General features: G+C 46.7%; 1 protein-coding gene across 24 annotated transcripts in view; it reads right to left on the minus strand.

Annotated features, from left to right (window-relative positions):
- The window catches only part of KIF1B (kinesin family member 1B), a 2119562-nt gene that overhangs the window by 94531 nt on the left and 2001788 nt on the right, over positions 1-23243 (minus strand). For all 24 annotated transcript variants that reach the window (XM_069609972.1, XM_069609971.1, XM_069609973.1 and 21 more), the window contains 2 exons: positions 8555-8626; positions 7659-7780 (listed from right to left, as the gene is read on the minus strand). In XM_069609972.1, the coding sequence (XP_069466073.1) occupies positions 7659-7780; positions 8555-8626 (194 nt within the window). The remainder of the gene's footprint in view (positions 1-7658; positions 7781-8554; positions 8627-23243) is intronic.

The following is a 23243-nucleotide window of genomic DNA, read 5'->3' on the forward strand; positions in this document are numbered from 1 at the left end:
TAGCTGCCATAAGCCTACCCCGTGAATACAATGCAGGGTAATAGAATCACCCCAGGGCAAAAATTGGGTGCCTCTGAGAATATTTATGGGTGACCCAATACCATATACCTTAAGGTAAAAAGGAATGTAGTGGCAAGAGGACTTCGGCAGTGGTCCCTACCACCAAAAAAAATTAGACCCCCCCCCAAAAAGGGAGAAAAAGTCAAAAGAGTAGTGCCCCCATAAAATGAATAGGGGTCGCCAAAAATGAAATTCCACCTTAACGTACTGATATTAAGCCGAGTACGCAGAAAACAGGACTGAAGGTCATGGGGGATGGTGAGCTGTATATGTGGGCCACCCAACACCACTTCGGAAGTCGAGAAGCAGATATGTCAAGGTACCATGATGCTGGAGTCACACTATCCCACGTGCTGTATTCAGGTTTCTGAGGACAAGCCGACACTGCTGATTATATTGAAGATGAGGAATCTCAGCATGCAATACATTATAAAACCAACCTGCAGTCCTAGGGCCTTTTCTACTGCAGGCAGATCTTTCATTAGGTAGCCCTCTCTCCTTGGACCCGTGTCCATTTGCTCCTGTTCTCCTCCAAGGTCTCCTGGCACAGGATGTAGTGTCTATTCTGTGAACCCCTGGCCACAATCCTAACACGCGTGACCTGCGATCTCACAATGAAGGCATCCATCTCCCAGCCTCTGGAACCATGGTCTGGAACTTTCCTTCTGAGATCCCCAAGACTCCTCAGCTGGGTGGTTGTTTACATTTCCACACCTATGACCAGTACTTAATAAGTACTTACCTTTTCAGTACAATAGTAGGATGTTTACTGCATTAGTTCAGTTGAATCCAATGGAAAAAAACTTTACGAATCTTTGAAAATACTGTCAAAGTAACTAACTTTCCTATAACAGTTGTAAGTGTTGTGAGAAACCTGAGGGTTTTCCCACATCTACTCCCCCGGGATCCTTGGTGCAGGTGGCCAAGGAAAGGCCATCCCTTTTGGATCCTTCCCTGGGGTGGACAAGCGAGGGAGGATTGCCTGGATAGAGGGTCCTTGGGAAGTGGAGATGGGATACCTTTAGGTAAAGCACGGAATTCCACATCCTATTTGATGAAGGAAACCCCTATCTCTGAAGTAGTTATGGGATTTTGTTCATCATGTCCTGTTATCCCTGAGGAGGGCAGGAGGTATTTGTATCCCAAATATGTTAGACAAAAGGGGGAAAAGACTGTAGATGAGATATATTGGGCGAAAGAAAAGCATCCTTATCCTCGTAATAACCAGTCTAACACTCCCCTGACCTTTTTGGTTAATTATAAGACCTTTCCTCTTTATTTCCCTCTTGGGATACATAACAGTATTGTGAGGAGGAAGAGGCACCTGTGGGTTATGAACAGTACATACTTTCCACCCTCTAGTATTGAGACGAGGAAGAGGCAACTGACAGTAATAGACAACAGGTACTCTCACAACTTTGGAACTAGGACGAAAAAGATGAGAGTTCAGGCACGTTCCTATAATGAGAGCCAGGCAGCCTTTTGAAGCCCATCACTGGACCACAGGTCTATAAGAGGTGGAATGCTGCCGCAGTAAGAGGAAGCCGGGAAAGAGAAAGGCACAGCAGAAGCTGCCGTGCGGCAGCGAGGGAGGTCGAGATGCGGGAATGCAGACAGAGATCCTGGGACTGCTGCCGGAGTGACAGTGCAGGAAGGAAAGCCCACGGAAGGAAAAGCCGGCAGCAGGTGCTGCCGAAGAGTGAGGGCCATGCGGTTTGAAGCACCTGGTGATCAGGCTTTCCAGCGAAGAGGGAGATGCAGTTATGAGGAGCTGCAGAGTCTGGGTAACTGCCTGGGACACTTAAACACGACAGGGAACTCTGAAAAACTGTACATGTAATAGCTGTCTACGTAAAGAAGCAAAGTTGTCTTTATTGAATACCGGATAGAAAGAAACTAGTAAAGTGGTGTTTATTAAATATCGAATTGAATGAAACAAGTAAAACAGCATTTTTGGAATACCAAATTAAATGAACTAAGCAAAGATGCATTTATGGAACACTGAATAAGAAGAAATAAGCAAAAAGGAATACCTTGAATATTGTACTGAATGGAATAAGCAAAACATATACCTTTTGAATTAAAGTGAAAGGAAAGAACAACCTTGCACTTTGGCACTGCTAATCAATGTAAAGTTAAGGTGAAGGAAAGATCCTGAGTGCAAAGTTAAGGTCAAGGTTGACAAACCACTGATATGTGAAAGTCAATGAACTGCATTTGAGAAAATGCTTGTTTGACTAAATCTTGAATTACTCAATGAAACCTGGAAGAAGTTCCTGGTTGCGTGACCTGTAATGGGTGCACCGTGTGGTCTAAAACTACGCCAAGACCAGAGAACCCTTATATGCTAACAAGGAGGTTTGCTGTTGTGGAAGAAAGAAACCAACCATTGGTGTATACCAGACAAGGGGAAGGGAACCCTAAGTTGTGATGAACTGTTGAAATATGAAACCAATGCTCTAAGATACTTCTTTTTGTGTCTCCTTGTTATAATGATCTTGGGGAAGGGAACCCTGAGACATGTTGCACTGCAACTGGATTGAACTTGGAGAAGGGCATTTTGACCTTTACAAAAGTGTGGAACTTTATTGCTGCAAGCCCAAAAGAAGGTAAATTGAACATTGTAAAGAGCTTGACATTGGGAGAAGAGAAGCTGATGCGTAAACCTGAGCTGGAAAAAGCTCAGAACTTTACTTTTGGAACACTATTTAGTTTATGGTTGACATCCCAATACATCGTTCCGTTCTAGTTATGGGGGCAAGTATAAGTTTTGGACACAGACAGACTTTTCACTTGGACTTATTAACACAGACTTTCTTTCGTTTCTTTAGGTAAGCAAATCCCACCTTAGTATAGGGCAAGTTAAGCCTTACTCCATCCTGACAATTTCATTAATAAAAACGTTTTTTATATTGAATCTGTTGTCTGTGTCTCCTTCCATGATACCAATCTTGCAGGGTGCTGAAGTAAGGCTCGGACACAAAGGTGGCATGTTTTTGATTATAAACTTTTATTAACCAGTAAAGGGTTGGAAAAATGCCTCTCTGTCTCTAAAGCTCCAAGGGGTTTTCCCTGCCTCAAAGAAAACTAGTGAATATGTCAGGATGTCAAATAGAAAGTCTGTTACGGTCGTGTCCCAAAACCCTACTTCTGTCCCTAACACTAACAACCTAAATCAACAGTGCAAGGATGATCTCTTCCAAGGTAAAGTGTTAATGACAACTCTCGCCAACAGAAAAGTTCCCAGTGTCTCGAGAAATCAAAATGATGAAAGAAATGTTTCACAATTTATAACTCCAGGGATTAAGGTTTTGCTCCTTTCCCCTGGATAACTCCTGGGTCTACATTCCTTTCTTTGGGTTCCAGACCCTGTATCTTCGTAGGTAAATGTCACTGTACTTTTATATTTTCACAAGGAGTCTGGGACTCGCACTTCTTTATTATACCAGCTTGGTATACTTCCCTGCTAATCATGGGTTTTCTTCTTGATCAGTCTCTTACTTTCCGGGTCCCCGACCCTCTTACTCAGAGACTCATGTGGGTTTGAGTCCCAGACTTGCAATATGTGCAATTGCAATAGCTTGGTTTACTCTCCTGCCAAGCATATATCCTTTAGTGGACTATTTCTATTAGTCTCAGGGTCCCAGACCCTCTTATTCCTTGGCTCTTATCTCTCAGGGTACCAGCTCCTCTTATTCTTCGGCTCTTATATAGGTGCGGGTCCCAGACTTGCAATGTTCGGTTGCAATGACTTGGTTAACTCTCCATTCAAGCATATGCTACCTTCTGTATTGTCTCTGCTTCAATTCAGGGTCCCCTCTTATTCGCTTGCTCTCATATGGGTGTGGGTCCCAGACTCCCAGTGTTGACGCAATAGCTTGGTTTACTCTCCAGCCGAGCAGATGCTCTCTTCTGTACTCTATCGGCTTCTATCAGGGTTCCAGACCGTCTTATTCACATGTTCTCAGGTGGGTGCGGGTCCCAGAATCGCACTGTGCTGTTGCAATAGCTTGATTTACTCTCCTGCCAAGCATATACTCCCCTCTGTACTCTCTCAATTTCTTTCAGGGTCCCAGACCCTTATTACATTTTTCAATTGCTCCCTGACACCTCCCAGACCTCCAGCACCTGTCAGTTAGCCCGCATACCTGTTTCTATGGTACACGTCTTCCGGGCAGCAGTGCTTCCCTCTGAGGCTCTGGCAGCATTCAGACGTTCTCTGTGGTCGGCGGTGTCCCTGCCGATCAATCTGCATTTGGTTATCCCTTCTCGTTGGCGATCGCTCCTCCAGTCCCTTCTGCCCTCTTGGGCTGGGGCTTTGCTTTCCGGCGTCTTGTCGGACTTGGGGACGCCCAGAGGCTTGTTCAGGCAGCGTGCAAAGGAGCTTCTCCTCCACTGACTACTTTCTTGCTCCCGTTCGCCACTGTGCTTGGCGTCTCCTGCTGTGGTTCCCTATTTGCCGGTTCTGGGTCATCCTCGCTGGAGGATGGCGCTCTCCATTTTTGTTACCTTCTGCAGTGTTGTATTTCCCTGGGCCAATCTGATACAGTGAGAGACTAGACCATTCACTCCTGTTCTCTGGAGTGATCATCCTACTCCTGGTCATCATCTACCGCACAGTACTTATAGTAGAGCTAAATGGGAAACAGTTGGTATTTTTAGGACCGCTATTCAGCTCTAACTTATCAGGTCGGATAGCCTCACAATTGCAGAATTAACACTATCTGTGGACAGGGAAGGATAGTTTGGCTTGGGTAAGGAGGGAGGGTCTACTAAAGAGGTTGAATACCGCATTCTCTGGAATGGTTGTCCCTAATCCGATAAGGGGCTTCCTCTCCCATGTGATCATCCCCCAGTGCACCACCCCCAGGGGGAATAAAGTACTGTGGATGCACCTCCCTGGCCCCGTGGGAAAGGTCTCCCTCTGGGGGAGAAGGGACGACCTTAGATTCGTCATACAGTGAAATGGTATTTTCCTTTGGCTCCCTCTGGCCCTGGAGTTTTCAGGACAATCAAGGTATTTTCAAAGTGTACAGGTGTTTTGATATCTATTTTAGAGTGGTAAATCATCACTTCACTGCATTTCACTCAAAATGTAGTTCCTTTTAGCAGCAAAATTGTGTTTGAATGTACACTCATTGTTGATACTGAGTTTGCGGGTCTTCCGGGTCCTTAACAGACTGAGTACTATATTTACTTATTGCCTGATTGGTCGACATTTGAGTCTTCCAAATTATGCTGACCTTTTTAGCTCCCTCCTGATAACCTGCAAAGGTCTGCAATATTTAACTGTTAGTGACTGCCTCGTCCCACTAGATTTTGAAGTGAGGTTGATTCCCTTGAACCCTTTGCCATTTTTCTATGAATATTGTGTTGTTTATTAATCCTTAGTACTCATGTTTTTCCCATTGTGAAACCAGATAATATGGAGAAGCCTGGTTTGTTATCATTAGAGAATCATTACCCATTTAGGGATTAAATATACATCATTCATTCTGATTAGTACTGATTAGTTATCCATTATCCATATATATGTAGCCATTTGCAATTACTATAGAGTGAGGTCTGTTATATTTGAAGTGCCTTTGTAGAGACATGTAGAGATAGACTGACTGTTATGTATTATTGTATTATGTATGTAGTAGAGACATGCATGAGTGTGCACTTAGAGTATGCATTGAGACACTATGAATAGCGCTTGCCATTGCGAGAGAGAGAGTAAACGCTAGAAAGCACGAGGCCTATGGCCTTTTGAAGCCATCCTGAATGAGACAGACTGAATAGAAGTGCCACTTGGCTCTGTGTGAAGTTGTTATGGTACACTGTGAAAGATTGGAATGCGTAAACAGTTTGGTTGTTCAGACACAGATAACGTGACTCTTGTCCGAGTGGAGAACGGAGAAGGGCTGGCTTATCAGGCCTGCCTGGCTGGTGTTAACAGACAGAAAAGGTGGGGGCCATGCAGGGAGTGCTTTGCCTCATGGAGACAGAAGAGAGGGATTTCAGTGGAGTGAATAGAGGAATATGGGAGATGGTATGGTAACACGTACCACAGATTGCATGTACAAGATAGGCTGAAATGTCACGATGACAAAAACACGCAGTAATTGGACAGAACACGCAGTGCATCCCAGACTTTTAGGCACTGCTCAGATTTAGAAATGCTGACAGAGAGAGAGACCTGTAACCATAGAGATTTATGTACGTCATTGAATAGTACAACCAGAGGCAAGGCTTTGGGAGTTGCTAGATGGAGCTGACTGTGAGATTGAGAGAGGCGTTTGGTGTGGCATTGATGGAGGCATTGGCATGCAGCCTTGGCAGACCAGCTTGGGAGAGTTTGAGAGCTTGGCAGAGGCATTGAGGCAGTTCGAGTGACCAGACTGGCAGAGAGAGTTGGCAGTAAGACCAGACCACTGAGAGGAGAGGCCATGACTGACTGGCTGGTTGCAGAGAGGGAAGCTTGCACATGGCAAGAGGGGAGTATGGATCTGAATAAGACACGTGCCAACAGGGAATTATGACAGACACTCATACAGAGCTTTGGCTAACATGATAGATGGGGTAATCAGACAGGGATTGTCTGAGAGAGAGAGAGAGAGAGAGAGAGAGAGAGAGAGAGAGAGAGAGAGAGAGAGAGAGAGAGAGAGAGAGAGAGAGAGAGAGAGAGAGAGAGAGAGAGAGAGAGAGAGAGAGAGAGAGAGAGAGAGAGAGAGAGAGAGAGAGAGAGAGAGAGAGAGAGAGAGAGAGAGAGAGACACACGTGTGGTGTGGATTGGAGAGGAATGCTGAATGCTGACACTTGCCATATGTATGAATACACTGGGTAAGTTGCTATTAGATTGCTTGCATTAGAAGCCTGTTAGGCTTACAGTTATTGCATTGCATTGTAGATTTGCATCCAAAGCATAAAAGGTGCAAATTCGAGATATGCATTATAGTAGTGTTTGCATCATGCATTGCTGTGTATGAATAAAAGTATTCTATTGTTGAATAGATTCATGTGTTTTCTTTGTGTCTTATGTTTGTGTGTCCATAGTATAGTAACTTAGGAGTAACACAGTGCACAATTGCCCTGCGATACAAGAGCACGGGGGCCATAGTGATCCACACGCCCCTCCCTGAGGTAGATTTGGAGAACTAACACCATATACAATACTTATAATAAATAGTACATATATTTTCAGTATATGTGTACAATTAATGTGTACTTCATGTGCATACTGTGTGTGCATATGTGTGTAACTTTATACCATCCCAACCCCTCCGAAGGGTGAAGCCAGACTACATTGCCACACCAGCATTTAGTGTTTTGGACAAGCTTGGTGGACACCTTCTTAATACACTGCTGGTTTGGTCTTCTGAACCCCTTCCCAAAGTGTTACTGAAAAACCTCCCTAGTACCAATTGGCGCAGAGTGTTGAGGCAACTTTATTGAAGGGAAGATCATCCCAGAAAGAAAACATCTTGCTTCAGGAGCCATTATTAGACAATGACTGTGAGCCCTTCACTGAGCTGGATTGGAAGCATTATTCTAAAAGGGATAGATTCAGTGACCAAGTATAAAACGTGAGCCAATGCAGCACTCTTAAGACTTACTTCTGGTCGATGGAGCTGCACCGAGAGTCAGCCAGAGATGGGCAGGTTGATGAGGGGGTGAGAGTTGCACTGCTGAAACTGGAAAGAGATGGGTCCCGTCCCATCGGGGAGATATCTGAAAGCTAACAGAAGCATACAGTTTAAACACTTGCCAGTGTGTACAAGACTTTGAGAAAAACCTAGAGAAAATTAGGAAAATGCAAGACAAGAGAAAAAGATCAGAACTCTGCTCCTGCTATGACATAAAAAGCTCTATGCACTATACCTAATGGAGCTTTAAGCTGCCAGAACTGAAGAAAGTTCATAGTTTGATTTGTCACCATTATTAAAATGACTGTGCTATCAGAGGTCAGAACAGATCACCAAGCCTTACACACTTAGCTCTGTCTTATAAAACCCCATCACAGCACAAACCATTAATTTGTATGAAATACAATATCAGAATAACTGGATGCCTGACACACTCCCTGTATACTCTGATGGACAAGAGCTGCTTCCTTTCAACCTATACTGCTGAAGCGACAGAATCACTTGTTGTATGACTAAGTTACAAGTTGGCTTAGGCTCTCATTGCCATCCTCTCTGGAACTACTCCAATGTCTCGGTCACCCTGGCATGGTTACTCATTATGTGGCCCTCCAGATGTTTTGGACTACAACTCCCTTCGATCCTTTACCCCTAGCCTATGATTGCTAGGGTTGATGGTATTTTTAAGTCCAAAACATCTAGAGGGACACATAACGAGTAAACATGCAGGCTTGTGTGCCTTATATTCAACAACATTGCTGCACAGCTGAAAGGCACTGAAACATATGTAATAGCCCTTTTGATTTCCTCTTCATACTCTTCCTGCGCTGCCCCACCAATGCCGCCCAGTAACCCAAGGCTTTGCATACCTTACAGTCACTGATACTGCTGCATACTTGGTTCAGCTCACGGTTGAATGTGTGCATCAGAAGGCGCAGGCACTACAAAAAGAACACATGTCAGAGTGGGCATTTGTGTTGTTCTGTAACTTTATGAGAGAATTCTTAGTCACAAACCATAAGAGAATACAAGCCACCAGTGCACCCAAACTCACCTGGCAGGGAGGAAGCTGCCCCAGACCTGACACTACTGTTGGTCAAAACTCATCAAGTTGAGAATGTAAATGGGCTGATGAACAGTTGGAATAAGTTACTTACCTGTAACTCCCGTTCTCCAGCATTGGTATCTTTCACGGATTCACATGCTTTTGAATATTCTCGATCGTCAGACTGGAAATCCTCGTACCATTAAAGCAGCTTACTTTTACATTTCTAAACTGCTTGTCACCTTAGTGCTCCATAAGAATAATTTTGGGTCATACTGCCATAGCCGATTAGACAGGTCCACTTAGCTCCACCCCTGGTGGCATCTACAAATTAGGCAGCATACGTAGTGTGGCAGTAAGAATCAAGAAGAGCCAGAGAGGGGTAGAATGGAGGGTTGCATGTAAATCAATGAAAGATACCAATGCTGGAGATCAGGAGTTACACGTAATTAACTTATTCCTTCTCCAGAATTTGCTCTATTGGTATCCAATGATATAGTCGCTGGAAATAAACATCGATGGTGACTCAATATTTTTTTTAATGCACTATCCAGCACTTTCCCCAAATATTCTGGGACTGAAGTTTGTTTATATGATTGCACCAGTCATAAAATATGCTGGGAAGGGTGTTTAGCGCCTTAAAAAAAAAATATCGAGTCATCGTCTATGTTTTTTTCAACTATTAGATCACATATAACCGATCTTTCATGGATTAACATGCTCTTGAATAAGATTATACAGCAGTACCTATACACAACCAAAACTGGCAGAGGCACAGCTCAGCAGAAGTAACCAACTCACTTCTGGAACACTCACATCATGCAAACAGGTTGCGAAGCACTGCCTGGCCAACTCGGGACTCCTCCCTGAAATCCGTATCGACGCGTAGAACCGTGTGACGGTATAGACAGACCTCCACATCATGTGACTGCCCTGCAGATGTCGAGCAAAGGAACACGGGACAGGAACTCTGTAGTAGAGGCGACGACCCTCATCAAGTGTGCTCTTTGTCTTCCTGGAAGGGGCCTGTGGACAGACTATGGCAGTGGGAAATGCAGGCTGGCGGCCAGAGGCGTTGCTAAGGGGGGCTTAAGGGGCTATAGCCCTGGGTGTTTTGGTTGTAGCCCCGGATAGAAGCTCAGGGGCTGCAACTAAATAGGTTAGCTAGCCCCGAGTCCCGGCAGTCCCAACATTAGCTTAGCCCCGGATCTTTTCCAGACCTAGCAACACCCCTGCTGGCGGCCATCTCGCAATGGTAGACTTTGGAAGGGCGTTGACCTTGCCAACAGGAACCAAAGGCAACAAACAACTGTGAATACTTTCGGAACTCTTTAGCGTGTGCCACATAGAATGAGGGCTCGGACGACATCCAGGGAATGTAAGGATTGTTCTGTCAGAGACGAAGGAGAGCCAAAGAACACTGATAGAATCAAGGGTTCATTATGGTGGAAGCAGAAGGGGCCTTCAGCATGGAGGAAGGGTTTGTACAAAGGACCACCTTAGAATGATGAAAAGTCAAGTAGGGAGGCTTGCAGGAGAGGGCCTGCAGTTTGCCCACCGTCTGGCTAAAGTAATGGCAACTAGGAATGCTGTCTTCCAGGAAAGAAACTTCAAGGAGGCTCTGTGTAGAGGCTCAAAAAGGAAGGCCCATTAGCTTTGAGAGGACCATGTTGGGTTCCCAAGCTGGAGCAGGGGATCGGACAGGGGTAAAAGCACAAAAAAGTCTTTTGAGGAATTCTTTTACCAACGTGTGTGACCAAATGGAAGGCGCACCTGAGGCGCGCATGTAGTGCAAAATGGGCGCTAAATACACCTTGATAGAAGAGTGTGCTAAACCAGCAGTTGCCAAAGACAGGAGGTATGACAAGATGTCTGCAGCCTGAACATGCAACGGTTCCAGGTGTTGAGATGCACACCATCCTAAAGCGCTTCTACTTGCTTCTGTAGTAGGACAATGTAGATGGCCCTTTTGCCCTGGCAAAAGTTTTTCTGCAGTCTGGCGGTAGTGGTATGTTTCCAAATTTTAGGGTTGCAGAAACCAGGCCGTCAAGTTGAGGGACGCCGGATCGTGGTGCAGGACGGCCCCGTCATCTCTGGAGAGAAGGTTTGAGAACGGGGGCAACTTGATGTAGGGAGCCACCAACAGGCGAAGCAGGTCAGAGTACCAAATTTGCCGTGGCCACCAGGATCATTGTGCAGTGGTTCTGTTTGAGTGTACGGAGAATTCGAGCTAACAGAGGCATTGGACGAAAGGCGTAAAGGAATAGTCTTTCACATGGGAATGAGAAAACTTCCCCCAGGCTGTCCCTTTAGGGAAACTTGCTTGTAAACTTGGCGCGTTTCTTGTTGATCGCTGTTAAGAACAAGTCGATCTCCGGATGACGCGACTTGGAGAAGAGATGGAGAACTTGGCCTTGGTGAAGTTCCCATTCGTAGTAGGACGTGACTTCCCTGATGAGCGAATCCACTATGGTATTGTCGATCCTGGCAGATGTAAGGGAATTATAAAGATGTAATGCGCCAGTGTCCATGTCCATAGCGCTGGGCCTCTGCAGACAGAATCGGATAGCGGGTGCCCCCTTTCTTGCGAATATAGAATATGATGGTGTCTTTGAAGACACAAACCACCCGTTTATGCAAGTGTGGCTTGAAGAACTTCAGGGCCCAGAACACCACCCTCAGCTCCAGAACACTGATGTGTAGGGCTTTTCCTTCAGGCAACCACAGGTCTCTGATGTGGAATTCTCCTTTGTGAGCTCATCACCCCTGGAGGCAGGCATCCGTGGTCACTGTGACCTGATGAGCCGGAAGGCGAAAGGGGGCTCCCTGAGCGAGTTTGAGACAATGACCACCATAGAAAGGCGTTTCGAAAGGAGGGTGTGAGGTGAAGCTTGTCCTCCAAGACCCTGATATTTGTTGCCAACAGTCATCCAGGAACTCCTGAAATGGCCTTATTAGGAGTATGCAGTATGGGATAATAGGATGCATGAGGTCATCACTCCCAGGAGGGATTTGAGAGAGCAGACTGAAGCAATCAGTAAGCATGACAGCTGCAGGATAGTATTCACCCTCTCTTCTTAAAGCGTGGCAACACATGCAAGAGTGTTGCAGCGTGACCCCAAGAACAGCGAGTTCTGAGCAGGATTTAAGAAGGACTTCGCAAAGTTCACAGAGAACCCCAGTAATGTTAGACACAGGATTGTTTTCTTGGTGTGTTCCGTCGCTAGTGGAAGCGATGGGGCGCGCACCAACCAGTCGTCCAGATACGGGTAAGTGTGCATGCCTGCACACCGGAGGTGAGACGCTACTGGAGCCAGGAATTTGGTGAACACCCTTGGTGCTAATTTTAACCAAAGTGGAGGGCTTGAATTAGTGGTGTTTTCCTGCGACCCTGAATCGGAGGAAACGTCTGTGCTGCTGATGAATGGGGATATGGAAGTATGCATCCTCTAGGTCTAGAGAGTAGAGGAAATCCCCTTCTTTCAGCTGGTCCAGGAGTCGATTTATTTTTCACCAGAAAGTACCTGCAGTCTACTCCGGTGCCCAGCAGGTTCTCTTGTACAACCTGGATCACCCCTTTTAGTAGGAGGCACTGTACCTCTTATAGCAGCAGGGATAGGTGTTTTTCTGCTTTTGGTATGGGAAAAACGGAGGCGAGTGGCCCGATTGACTCCAGGGTATGGCCCTGTTGAATGATGGATAGCACCCATTTCTCGGTGGTGAAGTATTTCCACTGTGTGACCAAGTTGGCAAGCTACCCCCCTACTGGGGCGTTGAAGTGAGGGGTCAGGGCCTGGTCAGGCCTGCTTTGGCACTTGACTTTTGGAGGAAATGCTGTGTCGTCGCTGGTTTCCTCAATAGGACTGTGATCTTCCCTTGTAACCCTCTTTGGTGGTGCCGGTGCGGGACATTTGCAGACAGTAGGAGGATCTACAATCCCTCAAAGTCCATGAAAATTAAAATTTTCCTGAGTGAAAGGACAGGTGACGCTGTTATATTGTACCCAACGGATGAGCCATCTCGGCATCAGCCTTGATGACCTGCAGGGTCTCATCAACCTTCTTTCCAAATAGATTGATGCCGTTAAGAGGCATATCGACAACCCTGGACTGGACTTCCAGCCTGAAATTGGTGGCCTTAAGTCAACCTTTACGGTGTACTACTGCACTGTTACCCATCTGGCGGAATCCTGTGTCCGAGATGTCGACAGAAATAGAGATGGCATGATCCAATATTGCTTCTACCTCATGCAGCAGGGACCGTGCCTTATAATATGATATATGTCATTTATAAGTGCCTGAACACAAGTGTTTCTCGGCGTGACATCCCTTTTGTCATCAGGAAGAAAACTCCAGGATTGGCCCCAGCTTGAACCAGAGTTCCCGGTCATAGCGGGAGAGAAGGAGAAATTCCTTACCGTAATGTTCTTTCTATGGATTCTGCTCCTGCAGATTCCTCATCAGGTAGATATCTATTCCAGCATCAGTTGCTCGGAAACCTTTTCGACAGGGGGCGTAGTGCACCTCGACTCACCCGTTGATCCGCCTTGACTCGATGCTCTATCGTCGGCTCCGGACGTCCGTCGTCGTACATATACTGCATCACTACGCCCCCGTACATCAGTCCGTCACCCCACCCCGAGCTCAGCCACTGCAGAGGAGAAAACTAGCAATCAAATGGCCAAACAGCCAAAAGAGAATAGAAATGGAAGTCTTTTTTGCTGTTGTGGGAAATAGTGACTGCACAGGCAGCACTGAACTAAAAAAGGGACGCTAGTCCCGGAAACCACTGTTTAAATCTTTCCTCCCAAGCTCAAGAGAAAGACAGCCATTGACTGCAGATGCTTTCATAGCGGGGATGGATGGGAAGGGGTGATGAGTAATCAATGGGAGAAGAATCCATAGGAAGAAAATTATAGTAAGTCATTTCTCCTTCAATGGATTGTAATTTTTTATTTGTAAAGCGCTTATACATAGGTGACGTGCTTCAAAGTGGGAAGGGAACAAGGGAATACAGTTGTCATTATTAGGCCTTGAAGTTTCCGAATGATCTAACAAAATTAACTAGCATGCTATGCTAGAGGCATTTCTACTAGTGCAAGTGCATGAAGGAAGTAATGAGAGAAAATGGGGGAGGGGGGAACAATCAAACTACCGTACTATGCCTAACGACTTGTCAGATAGTGCAAGTGCATGACAAAGAGTTGGGAGAGAAGGGGGAGGGGAGGGAAAAGGTCATACAGAACCAAAAGCTACCGTACTATGCCTGGCTACATTCAGATTGATTGGTGGTAGGTCCGATCATCTGGTTGTAGAACCGGGACGCAATCGTCTTAGGTTAGACGATCCAACGAGGTTCTCCCTGTTAAAATCCTTGGAAAGAGTACAAGAGGAAGATCGGATTGAATACACTGCCCTTCTGGAAACATATAGAGAAATTAATACGAGGAGAAGGAAACCCGATTTAAAAAAAAAAACACGTGCCTGGGATGCCGAAGTAGCTATAAAGAAAAAACAACTGAACAAAATAATCAGAATAAGAAAAACTCTCCCATTGGAAGAACGCAAAAGAGTGACAAAACGAGAAAGACGACTATATAAAAACTGGCTAATTAGCCATAGATCTATTATGATGCAACGTGACGCAGAGCTCATGATGGAAACACTCACCAAAAGAAACACAAGTGCCTTTTGGAGATATCTAAATGATATGACAGCACCACTAACAACTAACATGGTGCCTGAAAATTCATGGGTCGACCACTATACCAACACATTCACAATTAAAGGATCAAATGACATTCATCAACCTTTGCCTAAAGATGAGTGGGCGATTAAGATCGACAAAGATGATATCTTAAGTAACATCATGAGACTCAGCTCCTCCAGAGCGCCAGGTCCAGACGGACTTACAAACCATCTTCTAAAACAACATCCAAACTTCTGTACGGAATTCTGTTCCCTCTTATTTGAGTCAATTCTACAATACAGAAAGATCCTGACATCATGGAAGAGCGCTATTGTTGTGCCCATTTTTAAGAAAGGTCTGCGGTCGGACCCTAAGAACTATCGTCCGATCACGCTCCTTGATGTGGTGGGCAAGAGATTTGCAACTCAAATACAGAGACAGCTCTTACAGTGGATCGTAGAAGCTAGTAGATTTGACTCAAATCAATCAGGTTTTGCAAAAGGTGTAGGCGGTGGCCTAAATCTAATCATCATAAACCTATTGAAAATGGAAGCCATACGCCAAAAATCTACTTAGCCTTTGTAGACTTGTCAAACGCGTTTGACACAGTAAATCGCCAACTACTATGGGCCAAACTAACGAAATGGGGATGTCCAGAAAAGCTTCTAGGTCCGATTAAAGCGCTTCATACAGAAACACAAATAGGAATCAGACTAGACAATGCTGGAACACTAAGTATGCCGATAATGTCTAACCACGGTGTCAAGCAGGGATGCCCGTTAGCGGCGACCCTATTCTGTCTATTTTTCTTGACATCAGAGAAACACTAAGTGCTGTCAATTCATTCCCTCCAAAAATCTACGGAAAAACGTTGGACTGGCTACTCTATGCTGACAACATAGTCCTGTTACGTGTCTGAAAACCACTTAAAAATCAAACCAGCAAAATTGGAAAATTTTGGTGCTGCAAGACCTTACAAGAGCTAAAAGATGCCACAAAACCAACAAACCAATATGGAGATTAAATAAAGAACCACTAAAATGTGTAAAGAATGTTAAGTACCTTGGCATGTGGATAAACAGCAACCTGAATGACTTTCCTTGGGTGGAAAATGTAAAGCAAAAATGTAAACAAATGGCGTACCAAGGTGCTATAATAAAGCGGAAATATGGAAAATTATCGTTACAACCAGCAATAGCTCATTATAACCAGAAAACGGCACCAACTTTAATCTATGGAGCAGAATGTGCGCTGGGAGTACCGTTCACGCTATGGCCGCTATTAGAAAATGTATACTGGAGTCGTATACTAAATCTACGGAAAGGCCAGCTGCATGCCTACGATATGAACTAAGTCTGGTGTCGCTAAATGCGTGAGTCCTATAGAACATGCTCTCCATGTACATAAAGACCATCATCGACAATCGCTCACCCCAGTTTGATATTTTAGCTGACTTAGCAAACGGGAACCCCAACTCAACTCCAGCGAAGTGGGCCGTGGCTTGCGTTAACCATCTAAAGGATCTACAAACAGACTGCGAAACCCTGAAAACAAATCCTAATCTGGTGAAAAAATAATTATGAGAGATGGACTGGTGTACAACAATAGCGGATAGAAATCGCTACAAATTGATGGAAGACTCAGCACAAAAAGGAAAAAAGCAGAACACATTGCCGCAATATATGGTGAAGGCACTTCTTGAAACCCGGACGCGGGGTCGAAGACGAAGTAGAAGACGAAGTAGAAGACATCTTCACACGAAGGATTTTCACAAAAACGAACAGGTTCGAAGAACCGAGAAGAACAGAACTCCAAAGAGTCGAGGCGTTAACCGAGATTCACGAAGCAACACGTTCGCGGAAAAAACGGAACTGAGGCTACGGGCGTCGTGCGTCCTACTTATCACATCGGATGACGTCGGACAAGGTCCTCGACGACGGCTCATCGACGCAGGACGCAGACGCCGAAAAAAGTTTCCGAAGCAGCACAGCTGTGGTGATTACATGTCATAGATATGGAATACGTCGGAGGACCCAATCCCCTCGAAATGTCGATACTGTGAGAAACATCTCGAGACATTGAAGCACTTAAACCCTGTATTGTCCTGGTCTGAAATCCATAAGATCAATACATCTAGGCAATGTGTTCAGGCAAAATTCAACACTCAGTGGTGAAGAAATGTGGATGATGTTTGCAAATCCAAACCATAAAGTGGAATACGCAGTGGTGAACTTTTTATGTAAACTTCAGCTGATGCTTATGGACTTACACGAGAGTGAAACTAACAATTGTCTGTTGCACAACTAAGAATTAAGAACTTACTTGGGTTGAATGATTCGAACCAAAGACAAACTCGGATCAAATCCGAACCAGAAAGCGATGGTGGTAGATCAAGGAATGATCTAGTGTCTGTATTTTTAAAAAGTTTGTTATAAACTAAATGAAATAAAAAATAATAATAATAAAAAAAAAAAGATTGGTGGTTGGTCATCATTGCGCCCATGTACAAGTATTTCAGGTACAACCAAGCTAGGGAGGGGAGAGGGAGCGAGGACAGGACAGACAATCTTGCTAGGCCTAGTACATTCAAGGTCGTGCAAGTGCGCAGGCAGGATGTTTGAGGGCGGGGGAGGGGGACAAGGGGGCCCAGCCGAGCAGGGGCCTGAGTTAAGTGCAGGGTGGTTGCCCCTTTCGTGGAGCGTATTCTGAATGCAGTGATGCCAAGCAGATTGCAGAGGCCCGGAGGCAAGTGCAGGACTGGCAGAGGAGCCTGGTACCGGTGAGGCTCTGGGGGTGCACCAGTTGACCAGTCAGCGTACTGAGCAGTTGGGGAAGAGAAAGGAGGAGGGAGGCAGGAGTGAGGACAAAGAAGGTTAGCGGGAGAGAGACCGAGAACGAGGATGAGAAGAGGAAGGTCATTCCCCCGCAGATTCTTCATCAGATAGATTCCCAAAGCAGTACTCGTGTTGGAGGCGGGGTGAAAGCATTCACAACAGAAGATTCTGCAAACCCATTCTTCCAAATCGAGCGTCGCCCCCACGGGCGACATCCAGGCTGTAGTACTTAGTAAAAGTATGACATGAAGACCAGGTCGCAGCCCGAGAATATGTCTTTAACCGGCACCCCTCTCTGCAGCGCTGTAGAGGTGAGACCCCTCTGGTGGAATGGGCACTGATGCCTGTGGGGAACTCTTTTCCTGCCTGTGATAACATTAAGAGATTCACAGCATGATCCACCTTGAAATTGTTTGTTTAGAGACTGCTAAACCTCTCCTAGCCACAGAGAAGGCCACAAACAATTGATCGACTTTCCTGCATTCAGCAGTTCTGGCCACAAAAACTCCCTCTTAGGGTCTAGTCTGTGGCATTGCCCCCCCTCCTTAGCAGGGTGCAGGGGCGGATAAAATACAGTAAGGTCAATTGCCTGGAATGAGTGGAATTCGGACACCACTGTGGGCAGGAATCTGTGTTTCACCTTTAGAGAAACTTCTTTTGAAAGAAACAAAGAAAAGGTGGCTTACAAGATAGGGCCTGCAGCTTGCTGACCAGCCTGGCCGATATGATAGCCACCAGGAAAATGGTTTTCAAGGTAAGTAACCTCAAAGAACAAGAATGTAAAGGCTCAAACAGAGCCACCGTAAGGAATGTGAGGACCAAATTAAGGTCCCAGTCAGGAACGACAAAGAGAGTAGGTGGAAACGTATTCACAAGGCCCTTCAGGAATTGTGGATCGTGAAAAAGGACCCTTGATCCAGAGACCTTTTGAACACAGACAAAGCCAGCAAGTATCCTTTGACTGTGGTGACCTGAAGGCCTGACGAGGGCAGTGACAGAAGAACCTTCATCACTGTAGTGGTGTGGCAAGAGATAGGGTCAATCTCCTGTTCGCTGCACTACGCCTCAAATCTTTTCCACCTGCATGCTTACAGCGATCTTGACGGTCTGCATGCAGCCAGCAACACCTCAAGTAACTCTTCAGAGTGGTCCCAGTCATCATACCTCATCCAATCAAGAGCCACGCATGTAGGTTGAGAGATTCTGGGTTCGGGTGCAGAACCTGACCTTCTGACTGGGATAGGAGATCCAGCTGACGAGGCAACCAGAGAGGTGGGTAGATGGTAAAGTCCAAAAGGTCCGAGTACCATGTCCTCATCGCCCAATTCGGGGCAATACAGATCAGGGTTGCTCAAAACCTCTTCAACCTCCTGAGAACCCCTGGAATGACGGGAATCGGCGGGAAAGCATAGTGAGGGGGAAAGTCCAGTCCACTAGAAACGCATCCGCTAGCGTGCCATTTGCCGGAAATTCCCTCGAGCAAAACTGTCTGCACTTCCCGTTGGACTCAGTGGCAACACAGATCCACTGCTGCGATACCTAAGAGAGAGAAGATCTCTAGGACTTCTTGGCACACTTCCCATTCGTGTGAGACCGTGCTCTGCCTGCCCAGACCAGCCGCCAAACCGTTCTCTGCCCCTATCAGATGAACTGCTGAGACTGAGATCTGGGTCTCCAATAGCCAGAACCACAGCTCCATCGCTTCTCTGCAAAGGGGAAGGGAGCGCACGCCACCCTGTTTGTTCAGGTAGTGCATGGTGTGAATAACCAGAGGTTGTTTCACAACGCAGTCCCTGAGGATCCCGTGCTCAGGTGGCCTGGGGAAGGCCATCGCTTTTGGATCCCGACCCTGGGGGTGGACAAGCGAGGGAGGATCACCTGAGTAGGGGGTCCTTGGGGAGTGGGGGTGAAACACCTGATGGCTTGACATGGTATCCCCCTATTTCCACAACCCATCTAACCCCTATCCCTACTCATTTTATGATAAATTACAGCACCCATAATTCCTCCCCACGTTACATTGGCAACACTACTGAAGATGAGGAATAAGGCCAGGCAGATTACCTCCACTGACTTGCACTGGCTCTGTCCCTGTAATGAGGCCAGGCAAAGTCAGGCACGTAATTCCAACTATGTACACCTGCCACTTGTTAACACTCCCATTCAGACAAATAAAAGGTGGCGCGCGCACAGGCACAAGTTGAGCAAGGCTGGGTAAGAGAAGGAACAGGTCTTTCGGGGCTGATGCGAACCAAGCGTTCCAAAACTGAAGCCAAGTGAGCAGAAGAAAGAAACCTTCAAGGTACTTGAAAGCAGCCTGCAAACCCCCCCCCCCCCCCGCCCTCCCCTGGGTAAACGACGGAGTTGGGGAGGAGCAGAGGAGGCGCTGGAAACATCCTTGACTGCTACATGAAGAGCGTTGATGAAAGAAGGCTGAGTAACAACTTGTGAGTTATCAAAGGGAAAGGACAATAGTTGAATTGTAAGAGGAATGGATACAAAGTAACAGAGTGGTTCTGCGAGCTGAAATCGCACATTCACATGTCTCTGTGAAATGTTCTGAGTTGATTGGGAACCAAAGGCAACGAGAGTAATCACAATCCCGAAAGAAAGTTGAATGAGTGAAAAGCAAAGTATGTGAACTTTGAATATGCCAAGAGGGCAAACCAAAGAGAATAAGAAACTACAAATACCAAGAGGCATTGGTGTTGTATGTTGTAAGAGAGGTGGATTGTAGAATGATTGAAAGAGAGGTCAAAGTGTTCATGCAGAGGTCTATGTAAAATCCTTGCATTTTTGAAAGTCTTCGGCTTTCATGCCACGGTACAATGAAGCAGAAAACCACTAACCTGGTCAGATGGCAGTGTCTTAGTCGCTAGGAAAATCCCACTGAGAGCCTTACAGCCCTCTGCTTAAATGTTACTAGGACGGAGAGAGGCAATAACCCCAGGGAAACCCTCTGGGGAAGAAAACCCTGTTCAGGAATAGAGTGCAATGTTCCACTGTGGCTCCTCTATCTTCGGAACTTGAGAACTGGCCTCAGAACTTGTAGTTTTGACAGAGGATTCCCTCAAGGAAAGCCTGATAGATGAAAATAGAATGGTAAGTATACAAAAACAGAAGAGTTATAGATGAATAGTGCAAAGAAGAATATCTCACATCTAACAGGAAGAACAGTCAGTCCTTATGAGGGGTCTTGGATTTTTTTGATACCTTGTATTGTAGAATATAGCTGTGGGAAAGGATCCGGTGGTCTGTATTTAGGAACCGTAAGCCGGAATTATCTGGAGTTCGTGGAGGGTATAACGAGCATACGGCTGAGGAGGGAGAGCACGATTAACCATTTGGTCTTCGGAGGCCAAAACGGAGGGGCCTACTTCAGAAAAGGAAGAGAGGCAATGGAGAAAAACGAAAGCGGTCTCATTCCCAAAGCCATTATCCTTTTCCTCCTCTCACAGGAATAAACAAATCCACCAACACCGATGCAAGTCCGATTCTTCTAGTGAATGCGGTAAGTCGTCGGCGTGGCCAACGTCCAGGGCTGAATGGGTGGAATTCAGGACCCAGATGCCCGTAGGTAAGACTATCTCCTCGGTTCGATGCAAAGAAGAGACTACTTTAGGCAAGAAGGATGGATGTGTTCTCAGGACCACCTTATCTCTGTGAAAGGTAGTGTACGGTTCTGAAGCCACTAGTGCCTGGATTTCGCTAACTGAATGTGGACATAAGACCCACCAAGAGAGCTGTTTTAATGGTGACCAGACTGATGTTCGTGGACGCCATGGGTTTGAAAGGTTTGTGCGCCAGGGCGCCCAACACTACATTGGGGTCCCACACAGGGTGTGGTTTCTTGATGGGTGGGTAGAGCCTGGTGAGGTCCACCAGATGTCGCTTAACCACTGGGTTGGAGGAAGAGAATACTTCCTCCTCAGCATTCCAGTGTGTGAGGTGTGCCGAGAAGGATAGCATGGTGTCCAACGTGCAAGTAAGCGAGTCAATCTCCTTAGAATCCACCCAGTGACAGAACCTAGTCCATTTACTTTTGTACTGGCTCCTAGTAGCATCGCTCTTAGTGCCCTGAATGATGTCTAGGTTAGCCTGCGACAGCCCCAGATGCTTTAGTGTGACCTGCTCAGGAACCACACTGCGAGGGCTAACTTCCGCGGGGCGGGCGAATGACCCGTGCCCCCCTGCTTCGAAAGAAGGTGAGTCGGCCTCAGTGGCAGGGGAATGGGAGGCCTATCCGAGAGGCTAAGCAGCTCTGAGAACCATGGTATCACCAGCCACCACGGAGATATCAGAATGATGCTGAGGTGACACGATTCTCTTATCTTGCAGATCACCCTGTGGACCAGGGCAGTGGGAGGAAATGCATATGCTGTCATGCTGTTCCACTGTATCTGGAAAGCGTTGCCCAGGGGGCCGAGGACCCGCTCCTGCCAAGATGTGAACTGCAGGCAAACAGATCCATCTGAGGATGCCGTCATCTGCTGAAGATCCCCAGGAGGACCTGATTGTTCAATTGCCATGCGTAATTCTCCCCTCCCAGTCTGCTGAGCCTGTCTGCCTCCAGCTTGGACTCCCAAGGGAGGTGGATTGCAGTCAAGTAGATGTTCTCCAGGGCCCACTCCCACATGCTGACCGCTAGACTGCACAGTGTGAGGGAACCTGGTGCCACCCTGCTTGTTGATGTAATACATGCGGTGGAGTTGTCAGTTTGAATGAGGGCCACCTTGCCGCAGATAAGCGGCAGGAAGGACTTGAGAGCGAGCCAGATAGCTCTCAGCTCCAGATAGTTGATATGGGACTCCTGCTCCTGGAGGGACAAGACTCCATGGACGCTGTGGTGGTCTAGAGTAGCGCCCCAGCCTTTTATGGAGGAATCTGTAGTGATAGTGACTTGAGGTGCTGCCTGCCGGAAGGGCTCGCCAGTCTGCAGTTGCAGTCCGTGGACCAGCAAACAAGGTCCTGGTAGAGAGAGGGAGGAATGCTGACAAGCTCGGCTTGAAGCCCTGCTCCTGATTCCATGAGGCTGAGAAGTGCAGCTGTAATCTCTGCATCTTGAGTCTTGTGTGAGGTACAGCCAGTAGGAACGCTGCCATGATACTCAATGGATGCTGGTACCCCCAGGCTGAGGTCACCTCTCTGCTGAGAAAATGACCCGAGGCCCTCTTGATGGCCGTGATCTTGTCCTCTGAGGGGAATAATCTCTCAGAGCTCGTGGCCCAGAGTCAGGGTCTGTGTAGGCTGAAGCTGAGACCTCTTGAGGTTGATCGAAAATACCAGTTTGTGGAGTGTGTGTTACGCTCACCTGGTTCCCACAGGGGCGTCGATCGGACCCGGACAACTGCGGTCTCCACCAACGTGATGCGTAGTGCCGAGATGACTGACTGGACTGGCCCGCCTAATCTCGTCTGCTTGATCCCTAGAAGTATTGTCCTGCAAGTGGAGAAAGGGATTTAGCCACCCATGGATATGAGTGATAGCCCCCTCCCACTGTTCTCGTTCTCCCTTCTGGTCACCTCCGATATCCCCTTTTAGGAACCTCACCTTATGTTTTTAAATAATGAGCTCTCCATCCTGCGTGGATTGCAGGGGCGTGTTGATGCCAGTTACTTCACTGGTTTGAAGGCGTGGGAGAGTTCCGGAGAGTATTGACTCTGAGGTTACTGGCAAGGTTCGGTAAGTATCAAGTTCATAGAGTTCAATATGTCCGATGATTCACTCTTGTCCCCCCTTCCTTCCTTGTCTTGCAACTAAGATCGTGAGAAGATACCCCTCGTGGCAGTTGGTGGCGCTCAAGTAAGAGTCTATTACCCGACGCCGTCAGGTAAATGTTGCCGGTGTTTAACGTGTTGTTTTCTCTCCCTTTGCAGGTGCGGCACATGAAGATGTGGAGAGTTATAGAATAATGCCTCCGTTGGTAATCAGGTAAGTCTATGATCCCCGGGGCCTTCCCAGCCGACCCGGAGCCGGTCGCGGTGCACCGCC

This window comes from Ambystoma mexicanum, chromosome 8 (assembly GCF_040938575.1).
Source record: "Ambystoma mexicanum isolate Mex_15411 chromosome 8, UKY_AmexF1_1, whole genome shotgun sequence".
Lineage (NCBI taxonomy): Eukaryota > Metazoa > Chordata > Amphibia > Caudata > Ambystomatidae > Ambystoma > Ambystoma mexicanum.